This window comes from Paroedura picta, chromosome 2 (genome assembly GCF_049243985.1).
Source record: "Paroedura picta isolate Pp20150507F chromosome 2, Ppicta_v3.0, whole genome shotgun sequence".
NCBI lineage: Eukaryota > Metazoa > Chordata > Lepidosauria > Squamata > Gekkonidae > Paroedura > Paroedura picta.
In genome coordinates this window covers 84,952,528-84,974,342 of record NC_135370.1, presented here as the reverse complement: position 1 = coordinate 84,974,342, position 21,815 = coordinate 84,952,528, and the positions used below count along the sequence as shown (strand labels likewise).

Below are 21,815 nucleotides of genomic sequence, written 5' to 3'. Positions count from 1 at the left end.
TAAATGGGCTTTGAAACTAGTAATATTATAATCTACAAACATAACACATGGAATGAATGCTTGTTCCAATTAACCTTCATAAATGTGCCTATCACAAGATGAAATTGACAACCTGGCAATGGGGTGGAAATAGCATCGGTCACTCTGATGGATGACCTTCCGCACCAGCTGGACTGAGACGGCTCGGCATTGCTAATATTACTAGAACGGTCAGCAGCATTTCATACTGTTGACTATGAGTTTCTTGCTCAATACCTTGCCAATGCAGGGATCTAGGAAACAGCCTTAAAATGACTGCTCTACTTTCTCCAAGGTCAGGGACAGAGCATAGTAATTGGGGAGAATCAATCTCACCACTGGGAACTCAAATATGGAGTCCTACAGGGAGCAATACTCTCCTCAACACTATTCAAGAGCCAGCTTGGTGTAGTAGTTAGGAGTGCAGACTTCTAATTTGGCAAGCTGGGCTTGATTCTGCACTCCCCCACGTGCAGCCAGCTGTCACCTTGGGCTCACCACAGCACTGATAAAACTGTTCTGACCGAGCAGTGATATCGGGGCTCTCTCAGCCATACCTACGTCACAAGGTGTCTGTTGGGGGGAGAGGAAAGGGAAGGCAATTGTAAGTCGCTTTGAGACTCCTTTGGGTAGAGAAAAGCAGCATATAAGAACCAACTCTTCTTCTACATGCACCCTCTTGCTCAGGTAGTCTGAAGCTATGGCTTGTGTTGTCACCAATATGCCAACAACACCAAATCTCTATTTCCGAATGGACAGCCAACCTAATAATCCCCCGGATTCCTTGGTCAGATGCCTGGAGACTGTAGTAGAACCGTTTCGGCGTAGTTGCCTGAAACTCAATACCTCGAAGACAGAGGTCCTTTCGATAGGTGGGAAAGGGTCAAACCAGGAAATGTGCCTTCCCAGCCTGAAAAGTGTTCAACCTAAAACTACAAAATCAGTCAGGAATCTGGGCATGATCCTTGACTCTTCCTTAACATGGAAGCTCAGGTAACGAAAGCAGTGCAGCTGGTGTTCTTCCACCTCTGCCAAGCAAAACTACTAGTGCCCTATCTGACTCCAGAACACCTTGCCACAGTGATCCATTCATTGGTCACCTCTAGACTGGATTATCACAACTCACTCTACTCAGGCCTTCCCGTATCCCTGCTCCAGAAACTATAACTGGTTCAAAATGCAGCAGCTCAAGTTCTCTCCCCAACACCATGGAGAGGCCACATTACCCCAATCCTTCAGCAGCTACATTGGTTACCAATTGAATACCTGATCACATTTAAGGTGATGGTACTCACCTTCAAGGTCATATGTGGTCAGGGTCATACATACCTCAAGGACTGTCTACTTGTTTATACTCCATGAAGAGTGACTTGCTATATTCATTCCGACAACTTGGTAATCCCTGGCCCCAAAGAAATCTGCCTGGCCTCAACTAGAGCCAGAGCTTTCTCAACCATGGTTCCAACATGGTGGAATGAGCTCCTCGACAAGATCAAGGCCCTGTTGGAGCTCAAACAGTTCTGTAGGCCTGCAAAACAGAGCTCTTCCGCCAGACTTTTGGGTAATACCAGCGTCTAGGACTCCACCTAGTCAACTAACATTAACATTCCACTAATTTGTTAGACCATTCTTTGTTATTACATACCATTATATACCATATATTCATTATCTATGACTGTTTTATTATTATTATTATTATTATTATTATTATTATTATTATTATTATTTCGATTTATTCCCCGCCACTCCCTAGCAGGCTCGTGGCAGGCTTGTTTCAATGATTGCAAATGTTAAATATATATTTTTTATTACTCTTGTCTGTGGACACCATCCCAAGACATCACAATGAGGGGCGATATATAAGCTGAAAGAATGAATAAATAAATACTGAAGGGGCGTTTGTATTAGCAAATGCTACTTGCAGTGTGATTCCGTATGAGGTGCCAGTAGCATCATCCAATAGTGAAGGAAAGATGAAAGGAAGCTTTACTATTCAGGCTGCTTCACACATTATTTTAGGGTGCATGCCTAAAGCCTTTAAAGTTATGTACTTAATTTTTTAAGGTATTAATGCAGCGGTCAATACTCATCATACAAGTTATACCTATCAGGGAGTCAGTGTTGACCATACGTTCACTGACAATGTGGATTTGCCACCCTAAGTATAACATCAATGAAATACCTTAAGGCTGGGGGCCCAGACAGAATTCTCTGCTTGCCATACAGAGTAGAAAATGAGCCTGTTTTCCCACTGAATGGCAAACAGCCCTGTATGAGCCCTCAGACTTTAGATATTTCATTAATTCAGGGTGGCAAGTCCACATTGTCACTGAATGTGGCTAACACTGACTCCCTGACAGCTGTTTTCGCTAAGCCCATTTGCGAAGACCAGGGCAACTCTGCAGCCAAATGCAGGGAGAAAACCCCAGTTTACAATTCTTATTGTAAGGGAAGGGACACTGCTCGAACTCACACTCTACCAAGGGTTATGGGAGCTGCATCCTCAAAGCTGATTTTCATGCTGTTCCAGCAGTCTAAGAAACTGGCATGCCAACTTATTATTTCCCACAGACCAGCACAGTCCTATATATTTACTCTGAAAGCTCCTTGATAGCAGCAGCACTGACTTCCAAGGTACTCTTTTGACCGCTGGGTTAGGACTGAACTTTCCAAAATAGATATTATGTCACTAATTTCAGTACACGTCAGTGGTTGCAGAAACATCTCTATACACAGAGAAGATTTCTTTTGATGTTTCCAAGTACTGTTTGTGTGGGAGAAAGGAGAGGCTACCAATTTCATCAGAGAAGGGGGAACTTTTGCCAGAAGAGCAGCAGGAACCACACCTTTGCTAGACGTTCCCCCTCAGTCCTGGACACATTTGGTGACTTCTTGCCTGCTGCATCCATTTTGTTTCCAAGCAGGAATACCGCAGCGGCATCTTCAATCCCATCCTGCAGAGCAAAAGCAGTCACAAAACAATTTTTCAGGGCAGGATAATTTCCTAGCTCTGTCCCCAACCTCTGCACCAGTTCCCAGGATCGCATCTAGCAACAAAGGCCTCCACTGGGAAGGACATTTCTCCAGCAGCATATTCCTTCCATTCTTCCCTGTCTCCCCCTCCAAGCATGACAGCGGTTATCAAGAATTCTTCTTATTATTTATTTATTTATGTTGCAAGCTGGCTCATGGCGGGTCACATTAAAAACCCCAATAAAAATACAATATTGACCCATTGACCCATTAAAACATCAATTGAAAACCCCTATGGTGACAACAAATCAATCCCATGGTGCTAACTTAAAACCAGTCCCAGGGAGAACTCTGACCACTGACCCCTCACCCACAGCGATGGCCGGCTAGTGGGGGCTTCCAAGTCAGAATCACGAGTCTCGCTCCAGCACATTGAATAGTAGTTGAACAGCTCAGCATGTCCCATCCCCTCGTGCCAAAACAAGATTTCTAGCTCTTGCCAGCATTGGATCGTTGTCCTATTGCTGGGGGGGGGAGGCTCACCTTTCCCAAAGAGACATTTGGAAACTACACAATATAAAAGGACTAACGGGGGATCCTCCAAGGGCTAATGAGGAGGCATCTTATATTCCCCTTCCCCAAAAGACCTCATAGCCTCTCCCATTTTTCTGCTTCGTTCCCTCCTTTCCATCCACCAGCCTGCTTAGCTCTTTCTGCCCCTATCTTCAGTTCCCTTCCTTTCTTCCCTGGGAAACAGTAAGGTGCTGGCTGCCAGGCCCAGTTACACAGTGGGGAGCCCACTTGGGGTGCATTCCCTGTATCTCCCTCCCCATGCTATTTCTTCACACTATTTTCCTCACCTTTCCATGTTTCCTTTTCTCCTTCCCTCCAACCTTTTATCTGCTTCTATCTCCTTTTCTTTGCTTTATCCTCACAACAATCCTGCGAGGTAGATTAGGCTTAGAATGTGTAACTGGCCCAAGGTCACCCAGTGAGTTTCCATAGCAGAATAGGAACTGGAGTCTGTATCTCCCAGATCCTACACTGAATCTCTAACCTCTATGCCCCACTGACTTTTGTGAGGTGGCTGCTGTTGAACAATAGCAGACAAAACAAAGAAACATCAAGCCGGCTGCTATGGCAAAAGTTTATTCAATATTAAACATACCAGAACAACATCCAATACACCTCATTTTTTGATATGACCATCTTTTTCAATGGCTTACGACTGTTAGGTAATCCTTACACTTCTGTGGGGGATATAACAATGTCACTTATGATTATCACTTGGCCTCAAAGGTCTTCACCTTATTATTTGTGTTTGAGGGGATCGTGGTCACAGCCTCCAAGGAATAAGAGAAGGAGTAGGCTGTCACCATGATCCCCTCAAACACAAATAATAAGGTGAAGACCTTTGAGGCCAAGTGATAATCATAACATTGTTATATCACCAACAGAAGTGTAAGGATTACCTAACAGTTGTAAGCCATTGTAAAAGACTGTCATATCTGAAAACGAGGTATACCGGATCTCGTTCTGGCATGTTTACAATTGAATAAACTTTTTCCATAGCAGCCGGCTTGATGTTTCTTCATTTTGTCTGGACTTTTGGCTGGTTGGTCTTCTCGCCAGCAGTTGAACAGCAGCAAGCTGGTAGGCCTGGATGAGTCTTGCAATTCAGGTAGCAGCCAGTCACTCAACAGTTGTTGCTGTACCTGCCTAATAATCTTTGGGGGTTTTCCCCCTCTCCTTTACAGCAGATTTTGCTGAGCATTTTTTCTGGTTTGCAGAAAGATTTTCTTGTGTATCCAAGGCTCCCATCTATGGATTTAAGTATCTACAGATGGGGTCATATTGAGAATGGAAAGATGGATAGATGGAGAGAGAGACAGAGATTTTTTCTGATGACCAGCACTTGTATACCAAATTTGTTCTAACCTGGATATATGCCATCCAGTTTCGAACTGCCACAAAAGAGCACTCTGCAGTAATGTCATACATGACCAGGAAGCCATCCACCCTTCTCAAATACTGTTTGGAGATACTCTGGAACCTAATGTCAAACCAAAATTTTAAAAAATGTTGATTGATCCACATATTTTCCATTTCCTTCCGCAGGGTCTTTGTATTGCTAACGTTCACGTCTCAAAACAACCTGCTCCACTCATAGATGTCAACAAGAGATTACAGGTAGGTGCTCTGGGATGCTGACATAGCATTTCCTTAGGAATCCCCCCTCCTGCCGCCCATCTCACATATTTGTGGGTTTATTCTCGGAAACATATGCCTGTAACCACACAGCAGGAAACACATCTTGTTAAGAAGTGAAGCACATAGAAAAAGAGAAGCAGACTGCTAATTTGAGCAGAATCATCCTCTTGCAGGTAGCTTTCCTCTCACTTTCTGGAAGTGATCCATAACCCCTTTCCTGAAATACTAAGTCCTTCTCCAGAACATTTTAATCGGCTCAGCCAGGGAACGTTAGATTGCAAAGAACATGTCATTCTAGTAGCAGAGAAAAGCCTGAATGGCCAAGGAGAGTCTGTACTGGGTAGAGTGCTAGATAGAAAACAATAGCATTGTTTGTACTACAATGCGGTGGAACAGAACTAGGATACCACACACACACAAAAACACACTATGACCATCTTTTTCCCCAAATAGTAATTACAATATTAATTACAAAAAGTTATTTGCAGGCAAATGCATTTCTGTGGTACTTGTAAGAGTCACAAATTTGCAGACATGCTTCTACATCCACACTGTATAATTTTAGGTGTATACTTAAAATTTCAATTTGTATGCACATTTGCGAGACTCGATGCACATATGGAAACCTGAGTGCTTAAAAAAACTGGGACTAGACTTACAGCAGAACAGCAGTGGTTTAGCATTCTTCTCTGCTATGAATTGTCCACTGTTGAAGTCACTTTTTAAAATAAAAATCTTTAGTTACACGTATTTCCTGTTAAGAGGACATTGAAAAAATGTGTGAAGTGGCCAATGTTACAGCCAAGATTCTTCTGTGTGAAAAAGTACGTGGGTTTTGCAGGGCTATACTAGCTGTTTTGCAGTCTCAGAGGCTATAAAGGGCACCTGACATTTGGTACAATCATTCTCCTCCATTTTTTACCTTCTGTATCATCAGATGCTTTCAGGACATCAATATCTACATACCTCTCTTGCCCAGCTGTATCCCATAGTTGTAAAACCACCTGTGTGTTATCAACCATCAGTCTCTTCACCTGGTAGTCAATGCCTACAGGGGGAACAATATACCCAGTGAGCCTAAGTGGGGCCATGCTGTCCAAGGGATAGTGAGCCACTTTTTGGTTTGGGAGCCCTAAGCTGACATCTTGCTTGGGGATATACAATAAAAATATACATAAAAGACAGACGTTGCTACATTCCCTGTATTAGAGACAGATACATTTATTTGCTTTCAAGACTGAGCACAAGACATAAATTTAGGGTTGGCAGCAGAATCAATTTTCATAATGCTTCCTGCCCAACAGCTGCAGTCCTGCCATTCTCCTTCTCCAGAACATGGTCACATTTTTTTACACATGGCTTGTGCTCTCTAGAGCCTCTTGTGGCGCAGAGTAGTAAGGCAGCCATCTGAAAGCTTTGCCCATGAGGCTGGGAGTTCAATCCCAGCAGCCGGATCAAGGTTGACTCAGCCTTCCATCCTTCCGAGGTCGGTAAAATGAGTACCCAGCTTGTTGGGGGGTAAACGGTAATGACTGGGGAAGGCACTGGCAAACCACCCCATATTGAGTCTGCCATGAAAACACTAGAGGGTGTCACCCCAAGGGTCAGACATGACTCTGTGCTTGCACAGGGGATACCTTTACCTGTGCTCTCTATATTTTTAAAGGATTATTTATCACTGTTTGGTCTGCCAAAATCATGGGGCAACCACTGATTCATGAGTGCTTCAAGAGTCTGAAACACAAACCCAGAATGAAAATTCCAGGGAGAGGATTTGACTGAAGAGGATAATGCTAAAGAGATATATAGTAGCATTTTGCCTGCAGGGACAGGTTTTTATGGGTAGTGTAGCACTATATTATGGTTTGAAACCACTGCTTCGGTTTTGTTTGCTACTAAATAAGGAAGACAGCTCCTTCAGCTACTAAATAAGGAAAAGGGCTCCTTCAGCAATACCAAAAGACTGTAGTATGGAATCACCCATTGTCTTCTACCACAGTGCTGACAGAGAGGTTTTAAACTACTTGGAGTAAAACAAAACAACAACAAAACCTTGACTCCATAGTAGTGCCTACCTGTAAAGCTTAACTCATAAACCTCAACTTAAATCCTTCAGCTGCAAAAACAAAAAACATGGAATATTTTTCAAGCAACTAAAATTATTCAACACAGTGTAACACTTTTCATCAGGGTGTAACAAAACAAGCTAAAAGATATATAGATCTCTCAGATCATAATGATTTTTGTCCCCTTTCAATGTTATGGAATTGCATATAGAGGACAATGCAGGGAGGAAATCAGGAAATTTATACCAGCATGAAACAACAGATAGAGAGCTCATGGATACTCTTGTTCTGAATGTTCAACAAATGATACAAGGATAGATTCAAATGAGTAGCCGTGTTGGTCTGAAGCAGCACAACAAAATCAGAGTCCAGTAGCACCTTTAAGATGAACAAAGATTTCTTCAAGGCATGAGCTTTTAAGTGCAAGCACTCTTCTTCAGACTATGAACTGACCATCATGACAGTGGGAATATATAAGCAAAAGTTAATCCGGTTACATTAGTAAACTGTGTCACTGCATCCAAATACAGCCATATGGTCAGTTCTTAGTCTGATGTCTTATGACCACACCTCTTGTTCCAAGGTCACATTTCCCATAAAAACATTCTTGTTGCCGTGAGGTGTTTTATCTAACAAAGAGTTTGCACTCAAAAGCTCATGCCTTGAATAAATCTTTGTTGGTCTTAAAGGCGCTACTGGACTCTGAAATTATACAAGGATCACTTTAAGCATTTTTCTTTATGTCTTTCATTTCTGTAATTCTGAAATCTCCAGTTACCAATGGTTGCGTTAATCTCAGCCAGGAATCTGTTGTAGCAGAAACGATAGATAAAGGAGCTCTTGCCGACTCCAGAGTTCCCAAGGAACACAACTCTGAAGACACGATCAGGAGAAGAGCCGATGGTTTCATTAGCCTGTAATCAGTAGCAGTCAATAGTGGAAGAAAAGAAAGAAGAATTTATAAAACCAAGATACAGATTGCATTTTATAAGCTAGCTGAGAACAGTTAATGGAAACTCTGCATGAATAAATTTATGCTGCTTAATTTAGCAGAATCAGTGGCTTAGGCTGAGGCCATGGTCAGATGTTGTTATTCCTTCCCACCTTGGAATGTTGTACCTGGGGAAAGTTCAGCAGTGGGTCTTCAAGTGACATGATCCAGCAGCTGGTGAAGAACCTTTGCTCAATCAAAGTTAGTGTCACCTTGTTCTAGCAATCACTTCTCCCCATGGTGAATTGTTGGTTCTCCCCATGGTGAAGTGCTGGCCATTCCCCATCCCTCCCTAGTATACCATTTCCAGATAAATATTGTAACTATGGTTTAAAGAACATAGAAACTGTGAAACATGGTCTATTTGAATGTCCATGGTATAACCAGAAAAGTATCAAAGTATCAAAGAAAAGTATCAAAAGTATCAAACTCCTTAGGAGCCAGCAAAATGAACTCCCCCTGTTTTAGTTATTAATCTTTAATGGATTCAAGGCCAGCAAGTATCCTTTCATTAGCTAAATTCCTTGTTCAGGCCATGAGATTATAGGCAGTTTGTGGCAAGGGAGCTATCTGAGGAGGGGAAGAATAATCCAAACAGGAACTATAACGGGCTTTCCATACCAAATCAGGGTTTACATGAAAGATATTTGCTGCCATTTTTAAATAAAAATCTGTCACTGGCGTATGACCACACCTCTTGTTCCAAGGTCACATTTCCCATAAAAACATTCTTGTTGCCGTGAGATGTGTTTTATCTAACAAAGATCAATAAGGCACATTTTAAAGTTCAAAATATCATAGAAAAATATGCAGTATGCCAAGTTTAGCAGCAATACAGCAATAATTGATGACTACACATTTGTAGGAACCTTCCAAATTTTCAGGGATTTCCATACCCTTGTGTACAAGCAGATCCAGTATTTTTTTTAAATGCTGATTTATCTACTAGTACTAATGCTACTAGTGATCGGTATATCCAGCAGATTTCATGGTGATATTTTCATGCTCACATGATGATTTAGCTTGTTGCATTTTATTTATTTATTTATTACATTTATATACCACCCTCTCCTAAAGCTCAGGGTCATTCACATGAAACATATAGGAACACGAGCAGTACATCAAACTCAATATCGAATGGATGGCAACAGTAATAATAATATCAGTAAACAGAGAAGGTAACATTCTAACAGAGTAACAATCTAACAGACCCATGGTTGGTCAGTTCAGGTGTATGGATTCAAGGGACGGAGGTTGGGGGCCCAGTAGATGTTGTCTAGCTTTGGTCGACCTCAACCAAATGCCTGGCAGAGGAGCTCCCTTTTGCAGGTTCTGCTTTCCTGTTGCATTATTGAAAATATGAACATTGCCCACTCCTCTGTAATCAATATGTTGCAAAGTAATGTTCACAATGCCATTGGATTGGTAGTTAGGATATATATTTTCAAACATTTTACACTGACTCAAAATATTTTGAGTACATCCAGTTGCTTTACAGCCTTACCCAAACTGGTTTGGGATGCATAACAAAAAATACCCTTCATTTTACATAAGAGCTAGTCGCCCTACCCTATGTTACCTCAAGCTTCCCTCACTCTGAAAGCTCCTGCAGCTTTCCCCTATCCCTGGCTGTTTTCCTCTTTATCTCAAGACCCCATCACCCTTACTTCATTTTTCTTTCATTCCTCTAGTTTTGCTTCCTTCCATTTTTTGCCTTGTCTTGCCCACTTTTCATGCACCTTAATGCAGGAATCTCACAAAGCCTCAAATGATCCAAGATTCAATAAAGTCAATGCATGGGGCTAGGAAATACCTAGACTCACCACAGTCCTATTGCCAATGGTGTGTCCTCTTGAATATGAACAAGTATCCACAGGACTGAATGCCATTTTGTTCCAGTTTGTGTTGCCCTTCAAAGAACTTGGCTTCCCACCACCTCTTGGAATTGCTTTCCTATAGGCTGCATATTTCACCATATTTCCTCCTCTGCCATGTTTCAAATGGGTCAAGTTGGTGAAGAAGAAGTCACAATATTTCTTTTTAAGCTCTTCTGAAGTTGCATCTTCTGGCAGAAGAAAAGGAAGCTCTCCAGGCTGCCTGTGACTAGGTCTGCAAGTAGTAGGAATAAATGATCAAGAAGATCAGTGCAAACAACAGGAATGATTATAGAAGTCTTAATCAAAATTTCATGTAACATCAACATTGAGATGGGGGATGAAAAGCAACTATTTTCTATGTGATAAGGGAAGAGAATGCAGCAAGCATATAGTGAACTCCAGCATCTTTTAAGCATGGACACTTACCAGTGTTAAGTAAGAAATAAGACAATTTCTGCTATAACAGCTCCACCCCATCCATTCAGCAAGCACTGATGACAACTGCAGAGCTGCAAGAAGAACTCAAAACAGGCCAGCATCACAGAGGAGGGTATGAACAAACATAGCAACATGATCTGGGCAAGTCTGAATAAGATCAAGAAGAACTCCCGTGATTTTTGGCCAACCAACTTTCATCTCCCAGATTAGTTCCAAGTAGAATCAAATTACTCAGATCACTTATTACCTTTTGCACGTATTGGCATTCTCAAGACAAGCCGTGACTTCTTGCATGTCAAATTTATTGGGTGAACTGGTTTCAAATGTCATTATATACTTTCTCATGGCATGCATTTCCCTCCTACCACAATGCATAATACTGTGAAAATTATACTGAACACGTATATGATGTGTCAAAATACCCTGTAGTGAAATTATACACTCAGCACCATTTGATAGCTAGTGCCCATAGCCACGGTGGCCCATTCATCTGTAATAAATCCAATACAGAATGCACATTACACCAGCCTTCTACAATGTCCAACACTAATCCAGCTGTGGAAAAGAAATGGAGAAGACAGTTTGACCCAACAGGTTGACTGTAGTGGCTGACAGCATGCAGAGGAGCACAACACCACAGATTCCATTCTAACCGTTTAACTGGCTTCTCCTCCACTAGGTAACTGCCTAATACTGACTCCTTCTTTAATGGGGGCAATTTGTCCAGAGGTGCCTGAAAATTAGAAAGACTAAGTTTAGACTCATCATCTATGATTAAATTAGAACAATCCAACAGATCTTCAACAGCTAAGCTCTGCTTGATAGAAACCCATGCAGCAGCTTTTACGTAGCAACTAGTAAACACAATGTGTATAAGGGAGAATGAGGGAGTGAGGGAAGGGGGGGGGAGATTTCTCCATAGGGACTCGAGTATAATTACAATAAAACAAAGTAGGTGGGCACTCCAAGTTTACACAAAACCTAGTCTTAAGCATCTTGTTGATCTTCAAGATGAGCTGCTAAACCACAACCAAATTAAATAAATACATTTTATGCAACAAAAAATGACAATCAGAGTCTGGCTATTTCTTTAGTCCTAAGAAACTTTTATTATAACTTTAGCATTTACACAGATGGTAAAGAAACATTTGTTTGCAATACTAGAACACACAAACATGGAAGATTTGATAAAGACGACAGCAGAGCACATGACTTTTTATTATGGAAGAAAAGGAAGATCTTGGGATACAGATTCATATTTGAATACTGGAATGATTTCTGAAGCATTCTGAGGTCATAGCATTGACAACAAACACACTAGAGATAAGAGCACTTGCAGGTGGAATGCATCTGCTGAAGACTGAATCTTAGAACTTCTGGATATAAAGCAGGGGTAGTCAAACTGCAGCCCTCCAGATGTCCATGGACTACAATTTCCAGGAGCCCCTGCCAGCATTTGCTGGCAGGGGCTCATGGGAATTGTAGTCCATGGACATCTGGAGGGCCGCAGTTTGACTACCCCTGATCTAAAGCATGACTCTTGACTACCTTAACTAGAAAGCACACAGAGTGGGAATTATGAGTCAATCTGTTAACCAGACTAATATGTCTGAGACTCATCACAGTAAACAAGCACAAATACTCTGAATACTCAAGGACATCCTATGATATTCCATCATTGAACTGAGCAAGCAAGATTGGTGAGGCATGGTATCAAATCACACATAGGTTCCAATCTCAATCTGCTCTAAGCTTGCTCCAGAGAGGGATGCTTCAGAAGATACCGTAGGGCAATTCAATGAGGCCGAAAGGATGCATGACACTCTGAATGGGCATGCCCAGCTGACTGCATTCACACAGAGAAATCTGTTCCTATGTTCAAATCTGCTGTGTGCACTACAGTCAGTACTGAGGTATTTTCCAGCCAAAACAATTTTTGGAAGTGCAGCAGTTTGCAGATACTTCAAAAGTAGAAAACCTACTACTACTAGCACTGCCTTTTGATAAATATATGTAACAGATCCTACCAATGGAAGAACAATATTGGCAAACATGAAAGATTGTCTGTCTCAGAAGGCTTCCAGAGCTTTCTTTCCACTTAGCGCTAGTTACTATTGCTGACAAAATAAGCTGTCTGAAAGCATACTTTTGCTTAAAGATGCCTATGGCAAACAGCTTCTGTTTCCACCCAATACACATACACATACCGTGCACTCTTATAATGGAAACGTTCCTCTTTATTCACAGTACTTGGTAAAAGAGGATGACACGAACAAGCAATAGCAACATATCAATCAGTATCAATCTAGGGTCTAGATCAGGGATAGTCAAACTGCAGCCCTCCAGATGTCCATGGACTGCAATTCCCAGGAGCCCCTGCCAGCAAATGCTGGCAGGGGCTTCTGGGAATTGTAGTCCATAGACATCTGGAGGGCCGCAGTTTGACTACCCCTGGTCTAGATCATGCAAAGTGATGGTATCAGTTTACTCTATTCTGGGTGGAACTCACTTGGAATATTATGTTCAGTTTGGGGCACCACAGATTTAAAAGGACATTGACCAGCTGGAATGTGTCCAGAGGAGGACAATGAAGATGGAGTGGGGACTAGAAACTAAACCCTATGAGGAAAGAGCTGAGTGTGCTTAACCTGGAGAGGAGACAACTGAGAGGTGAAATTAGAACCATCCTCAAGGCTGTCATATAGAGGCTGGAGTGAAGTTTTTTTTTCTGTTCCCCTAGAAGGCCAGATCAGAGCCACTGGGTTGAAGTTAATCACAAGAATTTCCACATAAACAGAACTTCCTGACACAGGAAGATCGGTTCCCCAGTGGAACAGGCTTCCACATGAGGTGGCGGGCTCTACTTTGGAGGTTTTTAAGCAGAGGCTAGATAACTGACAGTACTGAGGTTAGTGTGAATTTAAGCACATTATCAGACAAAGGGGAGGAAAGCATGAACCAGTGCTCGGCTCTCATGCCCATGGTAATGCCAATTGTCATTTCGAGGTCAGGAAGGAATTCTCCTGCAGACCAGATTGGCCAGGGATACTGCAAGTTTTTTATCTTCCTCTGGATTTACTGGGGGAGTGGGAGGAAGTAGTGAATTTCCTGCATTGTGCAGGGGGGTTGGACTAGATTACACCTGAGGTCCCTTCCAGCCAGCCATTTTCAACCTTTTGACCGTGGGGTTATCCCTGAAATATTGTTTAGGATTCAAGGTACCCGAGAAGTGTTTTCATCTGGCCATTCACAAATATGATTGTATGAGTTTATTCAACAATTTTTGGTTTGTAATCCTAATATTTCATACTATAGTTAATCCACTAAGGAAAGCTGTCTTTTAACATGTCTTTTAACTGGTCCATGTTTTGGTTTTATGTACTGATCTGAATCAAAAATTACTCTTCTGCTTCATACTTTGTCATGGCCATTCTGTCAGCTTCTCCCCACATTTGCTTTGCAACTACTGACAGGTTTCATTTTCTTCGTATGCCCTCAGAAGTGGCATGTCACTGGAAGTGACATCACCAAACACTTCCACTACCACAAAATAGGAAGTGATGTTGCCAGCTTCCTCTCTCCTCCTGCATTGCCAGAAGTGATGTGTGTGACCCCACCCCTTTTTGTCATGTATCAATGTAATAATTGCATTGCTAGATTTGCCACCCTCCAGGTGAGGGCTGGAGACCTCCTAGAAGGGCTTCTCTCCGGCCATCCCATCCAATTTCATCTCCCTCTCCCCACATGTTTGCTAGAAACACTTCCTTTTTTCAGTCCCTGCAAGGTTGTCCTAGTGAAATTCCTCGTTCTACTGGGGAGGAAGCTTGGGGCACCTTACCTCTACTTGCAAGGACAGTTGGGGTTGGGCAAGCAATCTGGAAGTGGTGGGGGGGAGAGAGAGGGAAAAGCAGCTGTGGGCATTTCTTATCAAAGGGGGAAAATGACACCAAATGAAAAAGGACCCCCACCTTGCAAACGGGCTGCAGGCCCTGAAGAAAACTAGGCATTTTTTTTCACTGGCCAATCTGCACACTGGCCATTTCAATGGTTATGAAAATTCAGTTATTTTGCATATTGTGTGTGGCTCCTTCCCCCTCATGGTGGGTTAAACTGTCTAAGTAAATCACTGGTTACAGAACGCCTGGACTGATAGCTCCAATGATGTTAGCGGCCACTTGAACTTCTGGGACAGCCTGCCTTAACCTAGGGAAGCTGTTGCGGCACCCCAGTTGGAAATCTCTGCTCTGAGCTCTATGTTTTTACCACAGGATATTTTTTTCAAAAAATCAGAACATGGGGCCATTCCGCACAGTAAAAAAAATTGTATTATGCCAGCCAATGGTGTAATGCTAAAGAAAAATGTGCTTCCGTGAATTCCTCACTTGCTGGCTCCTCTGCCTCCCTTTCATGCATCTTGGCATTCCGCATGCCTCCTTGAAATGGCAGAAGAGGGGAGCATGCTATAAACGCTCCTCTCTTCTGCCTGTCAATCAAGACAGGTAGCCAATCACCTTTCTCCCTCTTTTAAAGGGACCGCGATGCCAGCTAATTTTTTTAAAAATAAAACTTTGCTGTTTAAACACCTATGCACAGGGCTTTTTCTACCGCCACCCCTCTTGGAATCCTGAGCCTTGAAGCTGTTAAGTAATTTTTTTCCCCATTTTTTTTTGGGGGGGGAGGCATGTTTTTTGTGTAAACTGGCAGGGAAAAGATTTTTTCTCTCTCTCTGCCTGGATGATTGTACGCCTATTCATTGCCCCAGGAAGTTAAAAAAAATTAGAAAGCCCTGTTCCGGGTGAAGAGAAAGAGAGGAAGGCTCGAGGGCGGGCACTGGAGCTGGAGATCTCGCAACTTTGGTTACGTACGTGCCTTTTGCTCGTAGCTTGCTGGCTGCTCTCATTCTGATCGTGCTACATGGCGGGGGTAATTGAGTTTATGCGATTCCCCTGCAAGTGCTTTAAAATGGAGGATGTAGCTGCCAGTTTGCAGATGTACCACAAAAGCTATTGTGACTTTTCTGAAGCCTATATTCCAATTGATAATAGAAGTGGCAAAAGGAAGAAAAAACTTCTGTGCAAAAGGGTCAGTTCCTTTCTATTCCCTCACTGCCTGTTATCCCTCCTGCCCCATCACTAATTGCTTGTAAAGCCCTGACACATAAGATCCTGCTCTTTGTCATGGATGTCCTTGCCTCACACTTTATCACATCACATGCAACCAATTGTGGAGTACTAGACGGCTGTCAGTTATATTCAAGAACTGGCATTTTTAACTCTTGATTCTTTCTAGTCAAGACAGAACATGATATCATTTTCCATGAGCATTTAACTTGAGGTGATTTTATTGGAGTTCCTGATCATGTCCTCATACCTCTGGCAAGCAGGTACAGGGGTGTGGTAAAACGGTAAAAAGCTTGGAATGACTATTTGACTAATGCCCAAGAAGAACACAATCATGTGACGACCTTGCAAATGTAAAAAAGTTTGCATTATTAAATAACACAATATGGAGTTCACATATACATTTTCCCCAAGTTCAACTTATCTGACAATGCAGCCACATGACAAGTTAAAAACAAAGATGGAGTAGAATGGAAGTACATTTCAGATATACAGATGAGCTTACACAACCCACCCAAGACATTAAATGAGGGAAGTCCCTGTTTCTCATTTAAATCAATGTGCTTAGCAGCTTCAATAAATCCCCAGTCAAGTTTAGTAAAATTTTCTGATTTGTGCGTGCGCATCATAAAAAAGATCATCTCCAAACTTTTTCCTTCCCTTTATTTCATTCTTGGCCTTCTTTTGTGAGAAGACAAATCAGCAGCAAGAGGCATATTTCACAGTGGAACAAGAGATGACTTCTTTGAGGTGAACTTCACATTTTGGTCCTGACTTGCTAGTTTGTACTGAAACTACTGAAGCAATATTTTATGTACATCATCTCCCCCTACATGCTCCCCAATGGGAAGGTGAAGAAAATGACAAAATGTAATCTGTTTTTGCACTCTGCTCTTTCTCCTTCACAGTTAACAAAGGACATTCAATAAGCCTACAAGAGTGCAGGCACCTGCTGGCACAGCAGAAGGACCACTTAGCAGAACCGATGGCTTCAGGCTGAAGCAAGTTATGGCACTTGCACAAGGAAGTTCCAGTCTATCCTTGGGAATGCTGATGGGGAGAAAGGGAATGCTTTGAGGTACTCTCTAAACCAAACGATGGATTTTCAGCTACAGTTCCTCTGCACCTAGTGTCCACTGTTCAGATATGTAAAAACACAGCATCTCCTTCTAGAGACCCTTTTCTTGTATATCATATTAGACTACTTCAACAAGCCCTTTATAATTGCCTAGGTTAAAATATATAGCTCTCCCTAAACTTACGCATACGAAGTATGCCCCTTGGCAGATGCTATCAAACACACAAGGCCTCAGTCAATGTCCCCCATGTAATGGAAACGACCCCACGTGATGGTAGTAACAGCAGCAGGGCAAGGGAAGGTTTCTGGACGCTAAGAGGTTTGGTCTCAGACTAACCAGCTTCTTGGCTTCAAAGGCATCTCTCTCATCACGCAGCTTCTTGTTCATCTCCCTGCTCCGGAAGAAAAGAGACGAGATAAATTGCAAGTGTTATTTTCCACTTGCTCATCCCTTCTTTACGATCCAGGCTATGACAGAACAAGTTAATCACTCTCTGGGGGTGTCCAGAGAGAGGCAAGAACAATTTGCAACTTCAGTGTCTCCGTTTATTCACTATCCAGGAGGCCGGATAACCTGCAGCAATTTCTCACACGGAGGCATGTTAGCCAGGCCATATTCAGGCATTCAAGCAAAGGCTTTGCTGGGGTTGCTAAGCCCAGCCTGACCCCACCCCTTGGAAGCAACCACCATGCACAGTGAGTGGCAATGGCGTGTCCTGAGTCTGGCAGCCCTAAGCACAACCAGAAAAATGAAGAAACTGGGCTAAAGGGGATTTCCTCTTCAAGCCCTTGTGAGCTTGGCGTGAAGTACTCAACTCAATTACTCATGAAAGCACCAAGTGGGAAGCCATGTTGGACTCTTAATTTGTTCTCATGAAAGCACAGCAGCCCTAAGCACAATTCAGTCTCTAGGAGACCAAAGTACTTTCACGCAGCCGTCTCCTCACCTGAGCAGCTCCAGTTGTCGCAGGAGGCTTTGCTTCTCTTTCTGCATGTTCTTAGAGACTCGAAGGACATCTCTGGGTTAAGGACAAGGAAAAGAGAGTTAAGACAAAACAAGAATGTACTACAAGTTTTGTCCTTGGCAAACATGGATCACCTGTTTAAATAAGTGAACAGTAGGGTGAGAGCTAACTTCCTAGGACCGTAGTCCTAGTCCTCAGTGACCTGGTGCATATGACCCATTGATATACTATTGAAAGTTTTCTGGCATAAACTTTTGTGATCCATTCATACGCTCCTTAGCCTGACCACCACTTTTTTCCTGCTGTCACATGCCTATCTTATGGAATGGCATGCCCAAAGAGAACATCATCTTCACCAGGTCTGAAAAAAATAAGATGATGATGATGATTTTATATTTATTTATTCTTTTATTCTTTTATATTCTCTTATATTATATAAATATAATATTCTATTATATATTTGTATTATATTTAAGATATTCTGTTTCAAAGGACATTCAGTTATGTTTTATGTTACAGTGTTAGTGACGGCTGAAAGATTTCTATCTCACCTTTCCATTCAAATATTCAAAGCTACCAGTCACGAAAATACAATACCACATTTCAGAAGCTTTTAATTAACAGCTTCAGCAGCCGCATAAATAAAATTTAATGAAATGAAAAACAGAACAGTCCCAACAGTATTGCAGCCATTGCTAAAACATGACAACATAGGATAGGATGTCAGGGTGATCTGGCTGTGACATCTGTCACCCCACTGATTGCCAGGGTTGATTCAGCTGATCTGGCTGGCTAGGCAGGTGTCCCCTACCTCCCCCACCATTCCATGCACATCCTTCCCAAAGCTGCACACCTGGCAGAAGAAGACATGGTATCATACTGGCAACTCCCCAATCATAGCAGCAGCATACAGCCACCAGTATAATCTGGCACAAAAATACAAACCAAACCTGAAATAAAATTCACTTATCCTAGAATCAGAATGATGGCAAAAGATTGCATTTGGCAAGCCTTCTGGAGAAAGCTATTGCTCAGTCATGGTGCCGCTACTGAGAAGACCCTTTCCACCATTCAGCAAATGGGGACACCCGGCGCAAGGTATTAAAGCATGGGCAGGAAGTATATGACCTTTCGAACTGTTTTGTTGAATTTTACTCAATGTATTAAGCCTATAAGGTCTGTAATTTATTTGATGCCACATAGATAACATTTCAAAAGTCACTTCAAGTCCTTCAGGAGAAAGGTGGCACAGAAACATTTTCAATAAATATCCACACACCATCTAAGTGCAACAACATATGCATCTGATGAAATAGGTTCTAGATCACAAAAGCTTATAGCAAAATACATCTGCTAGCATTTAAGATGCTACAAGACTCCGCTAGAACTGGTAGTAAAACAGCTTGCTCTCTTGCCCTTTTGAGGATGAATGGTAATTGCAGCATCCTAATCAGCACTTGTATAACAAAAATTTCTCACGTTTCCCTACTCTTTGCAGCACACTGTGCCCCCCCAAAATCTGATCTTGGGGTCAGTAGGGGGGGGGGAGCATATGGAATCTGAAGGGGAAAGGGAGAAATTCAAGGAAATCTAGTGTAAGCAGAATCCGGATCCAAATACTGCAGTGCAATCCTTAGCAGAATTATACCCTTTTAAGCCTAATGAACTATGGATTCAGAAGTTTATAACTCTGCTTAGGATTGCACCGTCAGCCTATGTGTTGGGAACCAGGAAATTAGGCTTCCATGCAGTTTCCCGCCATATTAAAGTTATTCTAAGTAGCTGGAAAAATTCTGAATTGTGGGACAAACTACATACACCTTCTTCCCACTTCTCTACTCCCAACTGTCCCTTTTCCCACTTAAAAGGGTCCATTTACACATAATGTGTAGCTCAGTCACAAAAAGTTCCCAGTCTGCATTCTATATCTTGAATTAAAATACCCACGGCAGATCCTAAATAGCATTTTAAAAGCCTAATGGCATTAAAATGGTTTTGCACTGGTGTGGAATGAGCTATGGAAGATTTCCACTGCCTTTTGGCATCTAGATGTAGACATCAGGTCCAAATGCTTAGCCTGATTGTGACCAATATTTTTGGCCAATTAAATAGAAATTTGACATCTTGCACAGCAGATCTGAGTAATGGAGTTGACCGACCCATCTGTGGTACCAACTTTAAAAAAACACTCCAGACTGATTGCTCCAAAGATAGGTATTAATGTTTATTGTAATGATTTGTCTAGAGAATGTTAATGACCTCGGGGCTTAGAAAACAGAAGCTTCTGGACTGACCCTTAATTTAAAAACACACACTTCATATTCCTGCCATGCATGCTGCCTAGGCCAGTTAACCATCACAATCTTCTGCTGCTGGTAGATAGGAAAGGATCATTACCATTGCTTAAAACACAGGAAACAAGACGAGCTGGTGTGCAATCTCAACAACCCACAGAAAGCTTTTGGCAGAGGAAGACAGAGCAAGTGTGTTTTTTTTTCTTCAAATGCTTTAAACTCAGGACGGCTGTGAATGGGGAAACATCTGGGCTTGTAAAGGGTATCAACCTGCAGCTGCAACAAAGCACTATTAGAAACCTATACATTTTCGTGCTTTAGACAAGTGCTTGACTGATTTAAAAGAAGATAACAGTTCAACACTGCTGCAACTCCACCCTGACACACCTGTCCTTCTGCTGCTGTTCTAGCTGAGCTTCTTTCTGCAGTTGTTCCAGGTGGCCGCGGGCTATTTCCAGCTCCCATTTGCTTCTCTCCACTTGTTCCTGGAGATTTTCATTTAGCTGCCGCAGCCTCTCATTTTGTACTCGCATCTCCAACTGCTCAGAATTGATCGACTGTAATTGATGTTCTAACTTTAAAAAGAAGAAAGAACTTAAATGAATACATTGTGAAAACCCACACAGAAACATCTCATCAGGTGCCCCTGCCTGAAAGTTGCTTTAAACTGTTGGAGAAGGATAGCATTATTTAAAACAGCAATAGATAAAAGTTGTGTAGCACAGGACAAAACAGAAAGCATACAAATGAACCCACTGCAATGAATTTAACCACACTGAACACCATACCAATGTTACCATCAGCCACTGGAAGTCCACTATGATGTGTAATCACAGGCCAGCACAAATGCCAAGCGTGGCCAAGAAGGAGAACAAAAATATAGCAGGAGCACCACAGATTTCTAAACCCAGACTCTTATGTTCTCGTGGTCATTAAAAGCCTTTAGACAGACAGTTTGCCTGGATCCAATGTGAACCTCATCCCCTTCCCAGTAATCAGCTCTTTGTAATGGCTTTCACGACTGATGGACATCCATAGAAAAAAAATTCTATTACGATTGTGTTTGGACATAAGTCTAACTTACTAATGAAACACTGACTGAAGAGCCTGAGTGCTGCTATTTGCACAGATGGGACACAACGGAGAGCACAAAAATGGTAGGAAGTGGGAAATTTAACCACCACCCGACCCATGTTGCAGGCCCTCTGTCAATTGGGGTAAGGCCACTGGCTGTTGTTTACTGTCACCCCAAAAAGAATGCACCTGTCTTTTCCTTAAGGAGCTATTTACAATTTCAATCCAGGGCTGCCAAAAGGAAGAGATAGGGAGAACAAAATTGAGGGGCCCAACAGCAGCTTGAGGGGCTCCAGCTAGGGCTCTCCAATAACCAACACAGTAGATATCACCTTCCTTTGGAATGCCTCTGCTCTGCCCATTTGGTTGCAATCTCTTCCCTCTTCTCTGTCACTCCCCCCCAGCCCAATACAGGTACAGAGACCTTTTCTGCACTTCAGTGCACTTCTGCTGTTTGTGAGTTAAATCCACAGCTGATGATCTGACTTGGCAACACCCCTTCTGCAAAATGGCATTTATTTGGGGGGGGGATTTGGATCTGACCTTCCCCCATGTATTCCACACTCCCTTTGATTGAGTTGTAGTACAGAGCTTTTGCCAGAGGATTCCTCCCCCATACAAATTGAAGCCCTGTGCAAAGCATGGTGGGGTCGCAGCCAATGATCACAGCTTGCTGTGCCAGGGTCAGTGGTTCTACTGTGCATTCTGCA

The 21,815-nt window shown here is 42.4% G+C and overlaps 1 protein-coding gene across 1 annotated transcript in view; it reads right to left on the bottom strand.

The window, feature by feature from the left end:
• Window positions 1-21,815, bottom strand: part of CRACR2B (calcium release activated channel regulator 2B) — a 57,556-nt gene that overhangs the window by 3,305 nt on the left and 32,436 nt on the right. The window contains exons 10-18 of the mRNA XM_077319077.1: window positions 20,419-20,606; window positions 17,720-17,791; window positions 17,009-17,164; window positions 11,228-11,536; window positions 10,083-10,368; window positions 8,047-8,182; window positions 6,169-6,250; window positions 4,930-5,044; window positions 2,865-2,972 (exon numbers count right to left, since the gene is read on the bottom strand). Of these exons, the coding sequence (XP_077175192.1) occupies window positions 2,865-2,972; window positions 4,930-5,044; window positions 6,169-6,250; window positions 8,047-8,182; window positions 10,083-10,368; window positions 11,228-11,536; window positions 17,009-17,164; window positions 17,720-17,791; window positions 20,419-20,606 (1,452 nt within the window). The remainder of the gene's footprint in view (window positions 1-2,864; window positions 2,973-4,929; window positions 5,045-6,168; window positions 6,251-8,046; window positions 8,183-10,082; window positions 10,369-11,227; window positions 11,537-17,008; window positions 17,165-17,719; window positions 17,792-20,418; window positions 20,607-21,815) is intronic.